Here is a 19360-nt window from a genome sequence, read left to right as displayed (position 1 = left end):
ATTTATCTTTTGCAGATACTATGAGTTATTTACCTCAGTGTAAAATACTTCTGCAGTATCATGATTATTCTAAACGTTCAATACATTGTGCAGCCTCGTTCGGGCTGCAACGTTCAAATAAGACATAATATCTTCACCAGAGCAACTGTAGCTAAATTCTCTATTAATACAGCCTGACATAACCTCTGGGTTGAAACTGAAACCTTCACACTATGGGCTGTTACACACTGCCAGCAGTCTTATTTTTGCTAACACCCTCAAAATGATTATAATGTCACTTTTAGACCTGTCTGTCGGCACGGCAAATCCACCCGGCAGCATCAGCATCAGCCGCAGTGGCACAGCCTGCACTTCTCTGCTTTTTTTTTTTTTTTTGCGTAATACAAACATCTTCAGCTAAAATACTAATCCTCCCCAAAAGAAGAAAATCTGACAACTGGTCAGGGAACAGAGCTCTAAGAAATGCACTTTTCTGCCCTCGAAGGAGAAAATAAAAAAAAAACCCAGAGCTGTGATGGGAGGAAGTTATACAAGAAAAGGTTTAAAAGCATGTGGATACACGTAAAAAGCACCTCCATGAGCCCAGCTCTGACTTGATCGCATGTGCAGAACAATGTGAAAGTTTCAAACCACCTTTTGTGTCTCTAAAATAGAACTTTTCCAAAGAATCAAGAGTTTCATGGCCTTTTAGAAAAGGTCTTCATCAGTTGTTTCAAAGCTGTCTGAAAGATTTTCTTTGGCATTTTCAGTTCGGCCTTCGTCTCTGACCATGACGGCACATTGTTCAGGTTCTCTGAAGCCGAAGCGAAGGAAGAGGTGTCAACAGATAAACAGTTTCTGAGAGTAGTGTCTTAAAAAACAAGAAGAAAATACAGCAAAGACCTGAAATGAAATCTGAAAACCGTATTCGCAATTTATAGAATGATGAGGGGGAAAAACTCTGTGGTTATAATCATGTTGGTGCTACCAATTATGTTCTGTTTCTTTATCTTTTGTATTTTTATAGAATCAGTGTGAAAATAAAGATAAACTGTCTTCATGGCTTTAGGCTGTTCTTAACGAAATGCCTGAAAATGCAGTTCAAACCTGGATCTTTGCTAAACTGAAATTCAAGAGCCTTTTTATGGTTAAGTGACTAATAGGTTGTATCTGTGGGAATTAACTTATAGCATCCAAAAAGAACCATAAGAAGTCATTAACAAGGTCATTGCAGAAGATTACACAAAGGTTTAGTGGTTTAAAAGCAAAATTGGAAGAAATGAGGGCTGATTCAGCAGCTTACCCTTTAAAAATTGATGCAAATTCATGATACAAAGCTGATCCTCTACTTTGTGTCTCTGATCAGACTTTAAAATCTCACAAATATTGGTACTAAAAACTTAAAAGTGTCAAAGTAGCTGGAGGGAATTTAGAAGCAGGTCAAATAATAAAAGAAAATCTCAAGCTTTAAACATCTCAGGAAGCGATGTTCCATCCAACACCTAAAGTTCAGGGAGTGCAGCACAAGTGCAAACCCACCAAGAAGAAACCGACCACCTGATCTGACCGAGTTGACTCAAAGAGGGACGGACGGCAGCGCTGGAAGGAAACCTGGTACCGGCTGCAAGATGGAGGCTTGTCTTCCAGCAGGACACTGCTGCTAAACGATGAAATCGTTTTTAGAAAAATGTTTAATACTGTTGTGTTGGAGTGGCCTAGTCCAAGTCCTGAGGGAAATACAATTGAGAATCTGTCAACCTGAAAGCAGTTGCTAGCAGACATTTTACGTCCAGCTTGAGATTTTGGACAAAGTAGAAGCCAAACCTTCCCAAACCTGGTGGAGACGTGCAAGAGATGCAGCTGCAATTGCAACAACAGTTTGTTTTCAGAAGTATTGACTCAGACGAGCCGAGCTACAGAAACTTAACTACATTTTACAGATATGTGATTGCAAAAAAATGAAAATAATGTTTTATTTTCCGTTCACTTCCCAATTATTCACCATCCTGAGTTGGTTTATTTCATAATTTCTCTCCACAAACTAATTTATTGACCGATTTATAGTACCATAGTTGTCTCTAACAACAGTAGCTGGATATAAAACAACCCCTCAACTAAAATGTAAGAGACACAGCCCTCAAATATCCAGGACTCCTTCTCCCACAGGTTTCCCCTCCCCCTTGCTTCGCTCCCTGTAGCAGCTATACAGCAGCAGCTCCGCACCTTTCAAGGACACCACCGGCAGAGAGGACAGAGGATGCAGAATACGAGGAAACAGAGAGAAATTCAGATCAGGAGGTGAGAAGGGAGCGTGATGGAGGAAAGCAACAAAGCAGGAAACCAGGTGGAGACATCGAGGTGACGGAGACACGGACAGGAGGCGGATGATATATCCCATGAAGTAGAAAAGCTAAAGACGGTGTGTGGCGTGGGTTGGGAGTTATCAGGAAGAGACTGAAAGGAAGGCAGCCATGCTTGCTTACGTCACCTTCAGGATGACATTGGCAGGACACGAGGGTCTGCTGCCTCATCAGTTCTACTGCTGCCCAAGGGGACATCATAGCGTGGGCGCAAGCACGCACACACACACACACACACACACACACACACACACACACACACACACACACACACACACACACACACACACGCAAGCACACTCACACTAGCACAGCTTTTATACGCTCAGCCCCTGGCAGCATGGCTCTACCTGGCCAAACACACCCGCAGCCTCTGATTGGCTGCTGACAGCCAGCAGCGCGGCCCCTGCTCACCAGCGAACCAGACTCTGCTTGGAAACAGAGAGGCTGAGCTGCGAGCGCCACAGGCCACTGCTGCAGCACCCAGCAGCATGGCTGGGTTTCCAAAGACAGAAACAGCTGTGCATGACAAACACTACCTCACAGCGAGAACGAGATAAACGTGGGTCTGGGGTCACAGCCTAACAAATTGCTCTGGTTAGTCGGCGTTGCATTTTTTTCTGTTGAATTTAAAGTCTGGAAGAGCTATGGTGGGTTTGGCTTGTATTAGTGTTACTAATCACTCATTTGTAAAAAAAATAAATAAAATAAAAATAAAAATAAAAAATGTTTAAATCACCAATCAGAGAGAAGAGAATTTAAAAAAAATGTAAGTAAATAATGTTAAATTAAAACTTGTAGTTTCATTCCTTCTCTATCGTTAGGGGAAGAAAAGTTAGGTGTTACACCGGTAAAGCAGCGATTTGACTGTTTTAGATACATATTCAATTTGTATTATTGACGTTAAATTTGGTGACATTTTCGGTTGTGAAATATCCTAAATTTTCTCTCTGCTACACAAAAACATAAGACCTGACACTGAAGCATAAAATTAAAACGTTACCAGGCCACAGTGTTTTCTTCCTGAGAAATTATTGTTATTGTAGTTAATTTTTCTATGCACATAAAGCAAAAAAAAAAAAAAAAAAAGATATCTGGTGGTTATGTGTTCACTTCTCTCTCTTTCCAGAGTTTCTCTTATCCGAAAACTAATAACTTACTAAGTCAAAGGCAATAAATCCATGAAAAGTCTGAGTAACACAGACGACTGCTGTGCATTTGACAAAAAGCAAAATAAACCAACTTTTCTGTTATTCTGTGGAAAGATGAGAGGTTTTCAGGTATTTATCAGATTTAATCAACTCCATAACTTGATGCTAGGGAAAGTGTAAACAGGTTTTGAAGTGTTTCTTTTTATACATAAATAAAAAAAATTTAAAAAAACATCAGACGTAGTGTTGAGGACATGGGGCGCGGTCGCTCCCTCACCTTTTCTTGATACTGTCGTCTGGACGAGTCCAGGGACTGGATCAGAGCTGTTGCATGTCCAATAAAGACAGCATAGCAGGTCGCTCCCACAATCATACTCAGCATCGTCAGCCAGATATCCGACAGGCTCTCGGGGGCCTGCCGGCCGTAGCCGATGCACAGCATGTGGCTCATTGCCTTGAAAACTGCAAAGGAGTAGAGTTCTGACCAAGTGTCGTTCTGTGGAAAGAGAAGAGAAACAGGACAAACAAGCAGCTCAATAAAGCGAAATGACATGTTTGGAGGGAGAGAGAGACTGCAAAGAGAGGACAGCTTAAGTAACTCTCTGGGGACAGTCGGGTCGTGGAAGAGCGTCCGCACAAATGAGAACTTGCGGGACTGTGTTGCATTAGAAGGGAAGACGGAGGAAGTGGAAACAACATCAGCGAAATCCTTCGAGGCCTAATCAGCGAAGTAGAGGCGGTTTGGAAATGATTTCCTCAGAGAGATGATAATGAGAGGTCATTAAATATGCCCTTTCATAGCTTTGTGAGAAGGAATCTGCTGGAGGCAGAGACGGGCGCGCGGCGGCCACGGGGCCCCGCCGCACCGAGAGTCAGGGCTCGGAAAACAAACTTCCGATTGTGATTTGCAAAGAGACGTTAACGAGGTTGTTCGACGAGAACAAGCGGTGAACGCAACATCTAATACAACGCAAATAAAACTTCTCCAGCTTTGTTTCCCCCGCCCAACGAAACTGTTGCTTGAACCCATTCGACGCAAATCGGATTACGTTTTATTTATTAGCGGTTTCTTCGTCGTTGTTGTTGTTTTGTTCACTTGTCTTCACAAAATAACAGTTTATGTGACAAACACCGGCACACATGAAAACCAAACCAAGTACAAAGCTGTGAAAAAGCTTTCATTTGGCTTTATGTTGTTTCTGATCAGCAGTTTTAAGAAATACACAGAAACTGACCTTTGACCTCATCAATATGCACTTGAAAGTCATTTTAGTCGGCTTCCTAGGCTGGCCATTTTCACTGGAGCCATGAAGTTTGTTTGTTTGTGTCAGACATGTTTCATTTAGGGGATTTTTTTTCATTCAAGAGGTCTGGCCATAATTGGTAGCTAAATAATTACAAAGGGTGGGATTTATCATCAACATATACATTTTAGTGAATTTTGAACTAGTAAAACCTGAAATAAAAAGCCAGCTGTGTGTGTGTCAGCCATGGTGCTCCTGAGACAGGTATTAATTTTCTCCCTAACTTTTCCCAGTCAACCAATAATAGATTAATTAAAAATTACAACTTTTCCCAGAGATCAGTGAAGGAAAAAAGAAAAAGGCACAAGTTTTAAATGAGGATGATGTTCCACATAAAGGTTTGAGTCAAAGCAACGCCAGAAGGCCCACCGAGCGATAAAGTGGCCACTGCCTACCAGTAAAGGAGACTGGGAACTCCAACAATACATACAGCTCCACCAAGTGGACGGGGAGTAAACGGTGAGTTTGAGGACAGTAGGAGAAACAGCGGAGTGAACCGTGCTGAATAATATATGAATGGTGAGCACTTTGATTCTGAAATAGCACAGCATTGAGAGCAGGAGAGACTCCATATCCACCTAAGCCTCAACAGTTCTCCTCTGGGATCTCAGTTTGGGAGCTATCCTTTGCTTTGCCGGTAATCAACATCTCCATTAGCGGCACAGAGGCTGTTTGAACCCGCCAGATAACAGACGGGGCTCTGCATTCATCTCGCCGAGCTCTAAAGAGCGTCTTTGTGTGGGCTGCAGCATCACTGTGGTGCATGCGGCAGCGCAAAAAATGCTTTCATTTTTCAGACTTTGTATGCGACATTGGTGTTTGTTTTTGGACTCGACATGCTGAATATTACAGAAGCATAGAGGAGAAGGATTTGGACTCGACTCCTAAAAGTTTATCTATTGCTAATAAAATATTGTTTTGTGGATTTCAGTCTGTAAAAAGTATTTTCATCAAGTTTTAACCTCGCTGGAATGTGTTGCCTTTAAATTTTATACGTGTGACTCAGCTAATATGCACATTTATCTCAGACTCTGCACGAGCTGCTCATCTTCATTAGCACTCTGATATTATAAAACTTCGCCGTTATCCATATCCGGTCAAATCAGAGCAACAGGGAAACTTTAAAGTTTCAAAGTGGACAGTCTGGCTTTACACATCCATAAATTATTTTAAAAAGTTGTACTTTAATAGTAAATGTCTGCAGAGGATTTGTATTGCAGTCAATCATTTTCACAATTATTCACACCGCAGAAACAGTATTAATCTAATCTAATCTAATCTCAGTACTTATAGAAAAGAAAGCAACACACAAAGATGTCAGCCAATAAAGATTGTCTATTCATGGCTTTATTCAGTGCAGGAAAAAGTATCCAAGCTCTTTTCCACAAAAGTCATGGTTGGTTGGCCTTTTTGCTCAGACCCAACAATCTTTAACTTCTGTTATTTGCTTTTAGATGTACATCTCCTCACATTTCCATTAGGAAAAAAAAGGCACCGTCATCTTTTCTATGGCTTCCCAGCAGGGAAGCTTTCACGCCTCGACAATGTTGTTCTCTGTGCAAAAAACCAGAAAATGTCTTTTGTTTTTAAAGATGTGAGGAAATGAAACATTCTGATGCTATTTCGTTTCACTTTTCTTATAACTTGAATACGGGGTTGTTGCTTAAAATTGTCCAAGCGTTACCTGCTCGTGACAGGTCAGAGTCTGTAATGTATGCTCATTGTCTGGTCGAAAATCAATAGACATCTCTGGAAAAGATGCTCGTCGTGCTAAAACTTTGTTCTGATCTGCATAAATTCAAAGAGGAGTTAGTTACTTTTATCAAGGTCATCGATACAACATCTCTGAGGATTTCTTCTGAGCTTGGTGACCTTTTCATCTTTGGTCTCAGTTTGTTCCAGTGAAGGGTTTAGACCCTGAGATCCCACCGTAAGATGGAATCAACATGAAGTTATTTTTTATTATTCCAGCATGTTGCTCTATTATCTGCTGATTAAGAAACCTTTATTGAATTAATTGTTGTTCTCTGCAGGCTCAGAATAACATCAGATGAGTCCAACATCAGCGTGCAGCTTTAGTCTTTTGCACATTAATGTTTTAACTGTGTTTTTAAACGTGAAAGGAAAAGAATGTCAAACAAAACAAAAAAATCTCAAACACTTTGATTTTTCTCACCTTTTTTTGTTTACTGGAGTTTTTCTGCATCTTTTTGAGATGTGGACTTCTTGGCATCTGCTCCGATAAAGACGACTTGAATAGTTCCAAAACTTTTTGTGTGAAATTATGCTACTGAAATTAGAAAACATATTTATTTGTACACTCGCCCTCTCGGTTTCCTCTTCAAATCAAACTTGGATGGATACTGCTTCTACTAACTCCATCATCCACTATTTTCACCTCGTTGCCACAAAATCTCCTTTATCCTAAACTGCTGCAAGCCCACAATGCAACAATTGGTATAAAAATATAAAACTATAAGGTTCATATTCTTTTCCATGTCAAAAAAAAAAACAAAACGGATGAAATTATGTATAATTATGTCTGAGCTCGGAGGCTGATTAGCTGAACAGATACCTACACGTGTAACAAAGCCTCTCTCCCAGTCACTGAGGCCATAAGCCAATAATTTAGTTTACTCAGGCTTATCCGAGTTTATTGAAAAGTCAGTGCTGTCTCCAGACTCTTTTTCGCTCGCCTGTCTCGGTGTGTGTGGGATCTTTATAGTGTGGGTGGAGAAATGTTCTTTCACCGGATCCTTGTGGTGAAAGTTCACTGTTTGTGCATCCTCTGCAGCAGATTATTCTGAAACAGGTATTTTCCTGTGATTGATGGGAAACACAGACACATCGGGAGAGGATAGAGAGGACAGACTATGTTATCTGTAAAGGGAACCAGCAGGTTGCCACCACAGAAATGCCCATTGTTTTAAATCTTAACACTTACTAAGTCGTCTGGTCCTGATGTGTTTTAAAAGATTGGATAGTTTAATGTTATATAAGAAATCCCCTCAATACCACCGTGCTTAAAGTTTTGAGAAAATGTTAAACTTCAGAAAAAAGACTGAAAACAAAGTACGGCCCTGCAGCTTCCATACGAAGCGACAGGAAAGCCGTCAGAAGCCACTTGACCTACTGTTCCAGTAAGAAGTTGGCAAACAGTAATCTTGGGCATGACTGTCAGGAGCTTTTAATAATTTACTGGAATCATTTTTTCCCAGGGTGGAATGGTTTTAGAGCAATAAAGGTCACTGCATTTTCTTTTTTTAAAGGTTCAAACATAGACACTATGTACAAACTTCACAAAATGACTGAGAAAGAAAGAAAAACTCCCCCACTAATGTTTGACCAGACGTAATTTAGACCGCACACTTCTTGTAGCTGATGTAGTTCCTGCATAATTCAGACTGAATAATTATCCACTCTTCTTAGCAGAAATGGTAGAGATCATTTAAACTGGCTGGTTTCCAGCTTTAAACATCGTCTATAGATGTTCGATAAAGTTCAGTAAGGTCCGCGAGACCCAACAGTGTCCAGGTTTTGGACTCACTCACCTGAGACAAACAATCGTCTCAGGTGAAAGAAACTCAAATTGTCCACAACTACAAGGTTGGACATTCTTTCAAAGGCACATTTGTGACAAGAGACAAACCAAACTGAATTAAATCTATCATTTCTTATAAGGCAATCGGTCAAATGTCCATCGATAATCCTTCCAGGAGCTTGTTGATTTCTACAAAAGAACGTGGTTGAGGTTTAACTTGCGATGGACATACACTTTGTCGTCATTCATTTTTAACACAGTACAGTGCACACTCATTTAAGTGGCTTCACAAAATTGGAAGCACTGCAGTAAATACAAAACATTGGATGTAAAAGTGTTGAAACGGGAAAATATTTTAGAAGCAAAAAAGTCTGTACCAATGCACAAAATAGCACAAGAAAAACAAGAAAAAGAGTCACTGACAGTTAAGCAGCGTGACGGCTGAGGAAGAAGCTGTTTAAAAAAGTCTAAATAAGACCTGTATTTATGATTTTAGAAATAAACCCACAATAAATTCAAATTCCTGCACCTATTTCTGGTTTATAAAGTGAATCGAAGTGGGGCTCGGTACAATCACTGACTCACTTACCGGGAATGGTTCGAGTGCATCATTAAAAGCCCCTGACTGATGGCATTTATGCTTACTCTTGTGCTAACTTCTGACCTGCGCTGCAAACCATGGCGTGGCAACGCTTCTTTTAGACATGAGGAGCTTCTTCAGAGAAATAACTAATATTATCATTTTTTTAAAAATGAAACCAGGGTTCTTTGTTTTTTAGCTTTCCTACAAGCAAACAGCTGAGATTCGACAATTAAAATCCTAGCTCAGAGGTTTTCATTTCCACCAACCAGGAAGCAAATAGGCTCCCTTACCTCTTATTTGTTTGTTTAGGTCAAACATCAAATTGCATTTCTCTTGTCTACACGTTGTTACCGACACCAGTGAGTGTGTTAGATCAGATCTGCGATGCACAGCAGACCTGCAGTGCTGCTGTCTGGTCCAAAATAATAGCTGCACGTAAATAAAGTGATTTACCGACAAACGTAGTGATTGTTTCTTGATCTGCAGACCACCCTGTGTGTTGAAGCCCCTCCTGCTGATGGCAGAGGGAATAAGAGGGAAGAGATGTCTCTGTGATGAAGATACGTCGGCGGACGGGTGCACATAGAGTTGTAATTACACAGCTGAAACTCGACGCCCTGTCAGTGTCTGTCAGTTAGCGCTGCTGTCAAAATTATTTCTGTTGTCTCTGTGGGGAAGTAAAACTCACTACCTCACTTTATCATGGTAATGATATTTAAGGCTAGTAAAATTTTAGATACACCGTGGAAAAGTATTTCAAATTTTATAGATTTCTTCTGTTTCTGCCGTCACTCTGTAATGTTTCAAATATATCCTTTTGTCGTCTATGCTCACTTATTTTTGCAGGGCTTGAAGGTGAGTTGCTTATTTCCAGTTGCCATTGCAAACTGAACAGGTTGGGCAACAGAAACACAGGACTAGCAACCACACACTCAGGCAACTTGGAGAGACCAATTAACCTACTGTTCTTGTTTCTACTCTATTAAAAAATGTTTATATCATAAGAAGAAAATCTGAGTAAATGCAAAAGTTAATTCTCAAATGATCATTTTAGTAAAATATATCCAAACTTTGATCTTATGTGAGAATGTATTGTCTCAACTTGCTAAATCATGAATTAACTATGACTCCTGAAGAAATAATTTTAATATAACATGTCTGACAAAAAAAAAAAAAACAAAAAAACAGGTACCTCACAACCTCAAAGAGCAACACCAGGCTCCAGTTTAAACCAATCCAAGAACAGAAGAAGAACAAAGTTACTGACATGTTTTCAATTTTAAAGACATTTTTTAAGATTTTGGGATTGCAGCAAATTACAGTGAGAGCCATTAACTAAAAAAAGGAGAAAACATGGAATATTGGTGAACAGTTCAAAGAGTGGCTTTCCAACCAATTTTGCCGCAAAGGTGCGTTGATGAACCCAGAACAACATCTAGCGTACTGCAGGTTGCACTTTCCTCACTCCAACAATAAGAAAGAAACCACAACGCTCCTACTAGTTTTAATTGGTATCGTTGGACGTTGCTGTAATGTGGTGCTGAAGGAGGAGTACCAGAAAGGGTAGGATCTTTCTTAAAGAGACAGGAGCCAATTTCAACATGTTACACAACTATGCTGTGAAGTCAAAAAAATTTTAAGTTGTTTTTGATATACACCGCATTTTCTTAAAAGCTTAAGGCAGCCTTAGTTACCCGTTTATGGTATGAAATCCCACCAGGAGCCTTGAAAATACATAACAATAAAGAAGAGTGAGTCTAAGTTCCTGGTGTAAAAGATTTCTTGCCAGTTATCATGAATGCTTGAAGTTTTGCACAATACCAAGAGTTACACAACAAATTATTAGGTTTAGAGGTAATTACTTTCTCACATAACACCGAGCTAGTTTGAAAAACTTTGTTCCTTAATAAATAAAATCAGAATTTTAAAAATGCATATGGTATTTATTCGGGTTATCTTTGCATGCCGGGGCAGCCACTCTTTCACGGTGACTGCCTTTAGGGTGCAGGTTGGAAACAACCTTTGCTGCCTGAGCCAGGAGAAGCTTGACAGAGTTCACTAACTGGTTGGTGGACGTCACTTGAGGACAGGTTGTTCTAAAAGTCCTCCATGGCTCCTGCGTGTGAGCTTGACACTTCCCGAGCCGCCGGGGGCAGCGGGGCTGGATGGAGGGCCGGCAACCAGCACAATAGCTAATGTCACAAGTTGTCAGGCACTCAATAGGAGGGTGGTCTCTGGTGGCTCTATGCAGCCTGCACCGTGCCACGGCGTCTCTTTCGCTTGAGAGCGATGGCTCTCTGGAGACTCTCTCTGATTATGAAGCAAAGAGAGCGCTAAAGGAGTCAGTGACCTGTCCACTGCAAACTTCAGCATCCACTTCTTTAAACTCTCACAGCACAAGGTTGTTTCCAGGATGATGGCAAAGAGATGCAGAGGCGCAAGTCAAGCATGAGAAACGATTATAGGGGGGGGGAGCTTTGATTTGATATATAATTGAAGTAAAATGAAAATGGCATGAAGGCGTGACACAGCCACTATTCACCTGATCATTTTCTCTTTCAAATTACTAATTGCTTACACTTAGGTTCTATGTATTTTTTCATATGTGAGAAGTGAAAAAATATGTTCAGAGAAAGTGTGTGCAAAGAAAAATGTCCAAATAATACAAATTTGGAAAAAATTAAGAGACCACTCCATTGAAACTCCTTTGAAAACCTCCTGGTTATTCCACCAAAGATTGACCTCTGAACTCTTCCTGAGTTAAAACATTAGTTTTGTTGTTTCTAAATGAATATGAGCTTGTTTTCTTTACATTATTTGAGCCCTGAAAGCGCTGCATCTTTTTCGTTATTTTGACCATTTCTCATTTTCTGCAAATAGATACTAAAGTTTTGCTTGGGATTTCAGAGACATGTGTCAGTAGTTCATAGAATAAAAGAACAATGTTCATTTCACTCAAACATGTACCTATAAAATGTTAAACTGGAGAAACTGATCATTTTAAGTCCTCTCTTATTTTTTTCCAAAGCTGTATATAAGAAAAATATAAACAGTGTGGTGTGCGTTTTCATCTAGAATCCCTTATTACTGATACCCAGGCAAAAAAAAAAAATCCAAGGTTTATCTGCTTGCCTTCAGAAATCCTTTACTTAGTAAATTATTTAATTTCAGTATAAATCCAGATGTTCTGCAGAGGCCTTTGAGCTGCAGGAATGCTTTTTTGTTGTTTGTCAGCAGATGAGATGAGACGATGAAAGGAGCTAAACACGGGGCAATCCTACAAGAAAGCCTGTTACAGGCTGGGAAAAAACACTTCAAACAGTATGATAAAGGACCACAACCCTGAACATGCAGTCAAAACTACAACTGGAGGCTTTAAATCAAAGCCTGTATCAGAACGGACCAGTCAAAGTCCAGATGTATTTCCATTTGAGAAATGCAAGCATTGATCATTTGTGTTTAGATGTGCTCTCTATCCAGTCTAACTGAGTTTATTGCTCTAATTACAGTCAAAGGCAGTTCCTGAAAGTATTAACTAGGTGTATGTTGAATTCAAATGTGAGACACATGTTTAAGACATGTTTTGCGAATAAAAAATAAAACAAATATGTATTCTTTTACTTCCACTTGACAATTACATCAAAGTTTGTGGATGTGAAGAAATTAAGTGTGCAAAAGGCACCAGCTGGGATTTGCACCGAATAACTCCTTGTTGTAACCTCCCACTTTATAATCTTATTCACCAAAAATTATGTTTCAATTCTCCTAAATAATCTAAGAAAAACTACAAATCATGACATCTTTCCACCCTCCGAGTCCTTTGCTGCTGCAGTTTTTGTGCAGATTGACGGACTCATCCCACAACCCATGAATGAAAACATCATACTAAATCAATTTCAGTGAAAATATAATATCTATACATCAATATTACATACATTACAAGCAGTTATGCAGCATCTGCTATCAGATTACGTCTCCTCCAGGAGCCTCAGCCAGAAAAACCTCTACACAGAAATTTACGAGGAGTCGTGCCCGACTCAGAGGGGTCTCGGAGAGGGACTCAATCTGCTTACAAAACAATTTGGACAACCGTCTCGTGTTCGGGTTGGTGTGGTCTTCCCTTGCACAGTAAAAGGCAGCCATGACAGACAGGCCTATAAACAACCGGCTTTTATCTCCAAGAGAGAGACATGGCAACAAAGAGCCCAGCTGCCGGGCCATATTCCCCACATCCCTCTGTTTCCCCCTTTTATCTTTCCTGTCATCACCCCACGGCGCTGAAGTGGAGGCGCAGGGGGGACCGAGAGGTGCGCTTAAATCTCTAGCTTCCTTTTCTGTGCTTCTTTGCTGGCAAACTTTGACTGTTCTCTGTCACACGGGCTTAACGGCGCCACAAAACACGGTGTTATGAGGGATTTTCTCTGTCTGAGAAGTGGGAGCATATGATAATGTATGCTACCAAGCAATGTAACGCTAAGCAGGTGCATATGGCAGAGATTTCTGTCCCTTTTAACGTTGTTCATTATGCTATTCATTTTTAATAATTAATATCCTGAATTTTCAGGCAGTGACACCAGGTTAAATGTGCTTCAGGGATCCTATTGCGTGCATCATAATGCTCTCTGTATAAGAAATTTGCACTGAAAAATGTGGTAACACTTTATTTGAAGGGGGTTGAATAAGACTGTCATGACACTTTCATAAACATGACATAACACCTGTCATGAACATGAATAAGTAAGAAATCATTACTGATATAAATTTGTTATAAAAGTATTACTGATTGCACTTTAAAAATTAGGTAACTTTATGTTATTAAAGGTAAAGTTTAAACAGTAATGATTTCCTGGTTAATGTCAAGTTGTCATAACAAAGACATTTTGAATAATGTCAACTTTGTATTAAAAGTGTCATAATTTACCGAATGACGCTGTATGACGTCATAAATATTCATGAAGGCTTATTCATGTTCATGACAGGTGTTATGTCATGTTTATGACAGTGTCATGACAGTCTTATTCACCCCCCTTCAAATAAAGTGTTACCAAAAATGTAGAGTACTCCCACTTCCAGTTTCAAGCAGACATGGTTTATCCTGTAATCTGAGTTTGTACATCCAGTTCTGACCTTTTTGTCTCAAATCGAAGAAACTGAATATCAGTCTTTTTTACATGGAGGTCCATAAAGCAGATTTTTAAATTGACCGGGCTCTAGCTTTAACTTTTTACTACCATTGACATGAATGTCATATTAATCCTGGGCTTTTATTGATGCGTTTGAACCCATATTTCTCCAGGATGTGTACATAGAACAAAGAACTTCAACTAAATCTGAATATATTGTGAGTTTTCTATCATCTGCGCAGGTTCAGAAGTACATGTAGGCTTAAATATCTACATGATGTCTCTCTCACTCTCTCAAATGACAAGTTGCATAAATGTGATTATATATTGACTTCTAAAGGTCATTGGTTTTTGTTATGAAGGTTTTATTTGGGGCGACTCTCACACATTAAAGTAAGAACAAGCCACTTCTTCTAAATTTTTCCTGTAAAAGGTTTTGAAGACCATCTAATTTCCATCACTGCACAATGACAAACTACTTTTTGTTGGTTCATCACAAAAAAAACTCAGTTTTCTCCTCTCGCAGTTTAAATGAGTTATTCCACTTATTGTCAGCAAAATAACTTTGACACTTTTCGCACGGACCTGATTCTCTCTCGCACACACACACACACACACACACACATACCTCCATCTTGTTAAGGGAGACCCAGCAGTCTGAAGGGAAGTCCTGCAGCATGGGGACCAGGAACTGCAGGCAGCCGTCCCAGTGGCACAGCAGCAGCATCATGCCGATCAGGTTGATGATCCGCATCACCGCGCTGGCCAGGTCGTAGGTCATATGGAAGATCTGGAGTGTGACCATAAAACGCGAATAGGAGTGAAAGCATATTTGAAGTGTAAGGAAAAGAAAGTCAGAGTAAATAAAACCGAGAGCCATCTTAACAAACTGGCATCACATTCAGCTATCCTGGGTCACGTCAGGTTTGATTAATGATCAGAGGAAGTGACGGACCATCAGTCCCAGCTCACACGCTGCAGGAGCGGGCAAGACACCTTTCACACAGAGGCACGTTACATCAGTCAGAGTCTCCATCACGCACAGGCTCCAGTCGCAGCCATGTTGCACTCACGCAAGCCTGCCAGCACAGCGATCCAACTAACAGCAGAGACAGATATGTCAGCACATGGGCCTGCACTCATCCACAGAGTGATGGACAGGGACCATCGTGATCCTGAGGAACTGATGGTCTGGGTTCGCCTCAAGCATCAATCACCCTCAGCCTCTGAGAAGCCCCGTTAGGTCAATCATCTAATCATCCCCAGATGACCCGAAGAAACCTCGCCGTGACGCCGCTCCGTTCGCCTGGATGCAAAAAATAATTTAGCAAGAGGTGTAAACGTGTGACGCTGACAGCCCCCGTTCGCAGGAAAACACGTGTGACTGTCTGACGGAGTCGACTCCGAAGGAAGTGGGTCACTTCTTACTCAGTGGCGCACAGAGAAGTGATACTTGGTGATAGGAGTGAAGGAGAACGAAACTGGACATGAATCACATGCGCTGATCTTTCTAAATGCAGCTTTAACCTTTATGAGGTTTTCACTGTCGGCTCCTATCAGTCAGGAGCTGAAAAAACGGAGAGCGTGGTCGCGTTTCATCAGGACGCGCGAGGTGACACTGTGGCGCGCGCAGCTGCGTTGCCTTACTTGCTGAAGACGCTCAGCGCCACGGACAGCTCTAAAATGCTTGAAAGACTAAAAACTGCTTCAAGCCCAATTGCCCAAATCCTCCGTTGTTGCTCAGAGAAGATGAGCTCAAAAACCAGAAACATGAACTGACCGCCTCCTGCACCATCTGAGCAACTCGCTCGACGTCTAATCTTCCCTCATTTTCCACGCGTGCCTCGTATCGGTTCCCGTCATGCAAGGCTCTGTGTGTATCGGTGTGCGTGCTATCACATCATATCTTCAGAAATCCAATTATCCAAAGGTCAAGTGAGCAACCGAGCCCCACTGTGCCGTTCACTGCCGCAAAATGCCAACGCCGGCCTGCCGACGGTGCCACAGACGAAGAGCGGAGTGATCTCATGACTCCACCTGACCGCTTGCGTCCCAGACTGAGGCTCTCCTTCAAAGAAGGACGTTCTCCAAGGAGGAACACCATGCTGCCCGTAACTCGCAGTACAACCTAAAATTTTATGGCTTTTCATGTCTTCTGTTGAAAGACTTGGTTGTGGAGCTTCCTGGTGAAGACAATTTCCTTAATGCAAGGCCAAGAAAGAAAATAAACCAGCTGTGTTGACAATTTTAGAAGTCGCACTGCTTTGTGTTCTTGCAGTATTTAAAGCTGAGATTCTGAATTTGCGAGTCAGTCAAACATCTCCTTCATGGAAGAATGCCTTTTTAAAATCTCATCTGAAAACCGGAGGAATACGCCACAGACCTGAGCTGTAAGCACTGTTTGATGAGTAGGATCAATTAGAATGCATGTGTGACTAAATTGAAATAACTTGTGCCTTGAAATGACATTTGCTTCTTTAAAAAAAAAAACTGAATTGTATTGAAATGAATTAAATTGGTATTATTAATTGATTTGCATTCACCAGACCTGCTGACAGTGCTGGAAAATGTTGTTTAAGAGCAATTACCAGTGGAAACACATTACCATTTATATTTTATAAAGTCTGATTTTAATCATTGCCACTCAGCAGAATTCGCCTCATGTTTTCTACTAGAAACTATCAAATAGTCGTTTGCTAATGGAAATATTACAGAAATCTGAATATCCTCATCTCAAAACTCTAAATATAATCTGTGAGAGAAGTCTCCCTAAGCGATTCTTAACAGTGTGTTGTACTTATTAATGCTTATCTATATTAAACAGGAATCGCACAAGTAATAGTTTGAAGCCGCCTCCTTCTTTAGTTTGTACTTTAATAATCCTCAAGGTGTGTGTCGTGATCCTGGCCCTCGTCTGTACGCTGATGACTCGGTTGTCTATGAGGTGGATAAAATCTGTGATTCAACTACTAATGAACTAAACTTAATTTAATAAATCAGATTTATCTCTAAACAGTAGGACAACAGTAATAATTTCCCTTTTTTGTCTCTAAAAAAGTGTATTAATAAAAATAATAAGTTCAGAATTTAGACTGAAGGTAATCAGTGACTACAAAAAATAAATATTTTTGGAATATTAGATTCTTACATAAGTTGTAAAAGTGTTTTAAATGTGTTTTTTTATAAAGATAATCCATAACTGCATTATGATGCAAAAAAAATTGACATTTGAAATATTAATTTTAAATTTAATGTTATTTTTCATATTTGATCTGAATGTCTGGTCTCAAAGCAACCATCCAACCACCCAATAACCCATGTTTATGGCCTATTAATATAAATAATATAATATAATCTGTGGAGTCTCTTTATAGTTGAACATTCAAGATTCTTGGAGGTGAGGGTCCATTACAAATACACAATGAGAGTTTTGTAATAGACCACCAGCTCCCTGAAATCATGTCAGGACAAAAACAAAACTGTTTTTGTAGAAAACGCTTTTGTGCATGTTGTGTATTTCTAGAGGCAGAAATTCTTCTAACTGCGATTTTTAAATCATAGTCTGTAAAATCTTCCAAACAGTTCTCATTGCTAAGCATTTTTGAGAAATCTACATACTGCTAGTTGTGTTGTTCTTGTTTTATTATCATTTGATCTAGTTGTGACGGTTCTTTAAAAAAGATTTTTGTAAAGAAAATAATTTATAAGTGTATAGATGAGTCGTATTTTTAGTTGTGTTGCTTGAGATGTTTATCTTTAACGGAAAACTCCAACAAGAAATTTGTTCTGCTAAACAATTGCTAGCTAGAGTAGCCCTGTGTACGTCACACTCGTTCCCTTACAGCATTTGTTTATTTTTTTTATTTACATATGTTCCCATAATGTAGTTTTTCATATTTGGGTCTATAAATTGCCCGGTCATTTGAGCGGCGGTGCAGTTTGTAATTAATTTGTGACATGTCTAATCACAGCCAATGGCCCCTGCAGTGCTGAATATTATCATTATCCTCCACCTCTGCTGCTCCACCTGTGGTGCCTTAATTGATTAACTATGTTTGCCCTGATAATAGGCTGCTTATTAGACTGCCTGTTGCCACGGGGCAGGACTGCAAGGTCACCGAGGCAGATGTGCAATGGACCCTGTGTTTTTTTTGTTTTTTTGTTTTTTATCAGTGCTCCAAATTCCTTTTATTCTTGCATTTGTTTGTTTTTCTCAGGTTGGCAAGTGACAGCGTCGATAAAGCCGCCTTCAGGTGAAGGAGCGCGGGCTACTTGGAGCAGATTGAGAGGCAGATTGTCCACTTGGTCGTGAGCCAGAACCAGCATATTGGAGACGAATCAGAGACCTCTTATGCTAAACTAGAAGGGACACGCTGTCCTCCGTGTCTGTCGGCGTTATAATCAATAAGTGCAACTCTACAAACGTGTCCTTACCTCTTCCCACTGGTGAATGTAGCGTATCAATCTGGAGAGCCTCAGCAGCCTCAGAAGACTCAGGATCTTGGTAAAGCGGACGATCCTCAGGGCCCGAGCCGTCTTGTACACCTCCGAGTCGATCCCTTTCTCCACTATGAGGAATATGTAATCCACCGGGATGGAGGAGATAAAGTCTACAATAAACCAAGTTTTTAGGTACTTCTTCTTGATGGTCTCAGGGTCCAAAATGATGTCTGAGTTGTCCTCGATGATGATTCCAGTGCGAAAGTTGAGCACCAGGTCCATGAGGAAGAAGGTGTCGGAGACCACGTTGAAGATGATCCAGGGCGTCGTGGTTTCGTCCTTGAAAAAAGTGATGCCCACGGGGATGATGATCAGGTTGCCCACCATGAACAGCAACATTGTAAAATCCCAGTAGAACCTGAGTCCAGGCGTGCCGCAGTGAGGGGGGAGAAGAGCGAGACAAACACAGAGTCAGACCAGGCAAGAAAAGGAAAGCTGAACGAGCGCTTTAAACTCAGGATGGAAAACCGGGAGCAAAGTGGAATGTTTCATCATTCCCTGTCTGGAAATGCAAATATTTATGATCAGTGAAGTTAACTCAGTAGGCACTCTCACCAAGCATTACATTATGACCACTTTAAAAAAAAAAATGGATCAAATACCAATGATTTTCCACTTGTCGTTGCACTTGTTAGTGGTAGGATGAATTATTTCATCCTACCACTTTTCAACATCAAAGATGTTGAAAAGTGGAATATGTAATATGTAACATCAAAGATGTTGAAAAGTGTATGATAATTTTGAGCAGGTTCCATCCATAATGACCAAACTGTGACAGCTTCACAGCTGGGTCAGTGAGAACGTCCACAAAACTGCAGC

The 19360-nt window shown here is 40.5% G+C and overlaps 1 protein-coding gene across 2 annotated transcripts in view; it reads right to left on the bottom strand.

Moving 5' to 3' along the window:
* The window catches only part of LOC106905421 (potassium/sodium hyperpolarization-activated cyclic nucleotide-gated channel 2), a 36424-nt gene that overhangs the window by 13456 nt on the left and 3608 nt on the right, over positions 1-19360 (bottom strand). The window contains exons 2-4 of one of the 2 annotated variants that reach the window (XM_014970266.2): positions 18476-18899; positions 14670-14831; positions 3768-3986 (exon numbers count right to left, since the gene is read on the bottom strand). In XM_014970266.2, coding sequence (XP_014825752.1) covers positions 3768-3986; positions 14670-14831; positions 18476-18899 — 805 coding nt within the window. Of the gene's footprint in view, positions 1-3767; positions 3987-14669; positions 14845-18475; positions 18900-19360 lie in introns of both variants that reach the window. The other variant, XM_088014731.1, reaches the window with a different exon arrangement.

The sequence above is a fragment of the Poecilia mexicana genome, unplaced genomic scaffold (assembly GCF_051168715.1).
Source record: "Poecilia mexicana isolate PSO_F unplaced genomic scaffold, ASM5116871v1 scaffold_17, whole genome shotgun sequence".
NCBI lineage: Eukaryota > Metazoa > Chordata > Actinopteri > Cyprinodontiformes > Poeciliidae > Poecilia > Poecilia mexicana.
The sequence above is the reverse complement of the archived record's forward strand: the minus strand, read 5'-3'. Positions and strand labels throughout refer to the sequence as shown.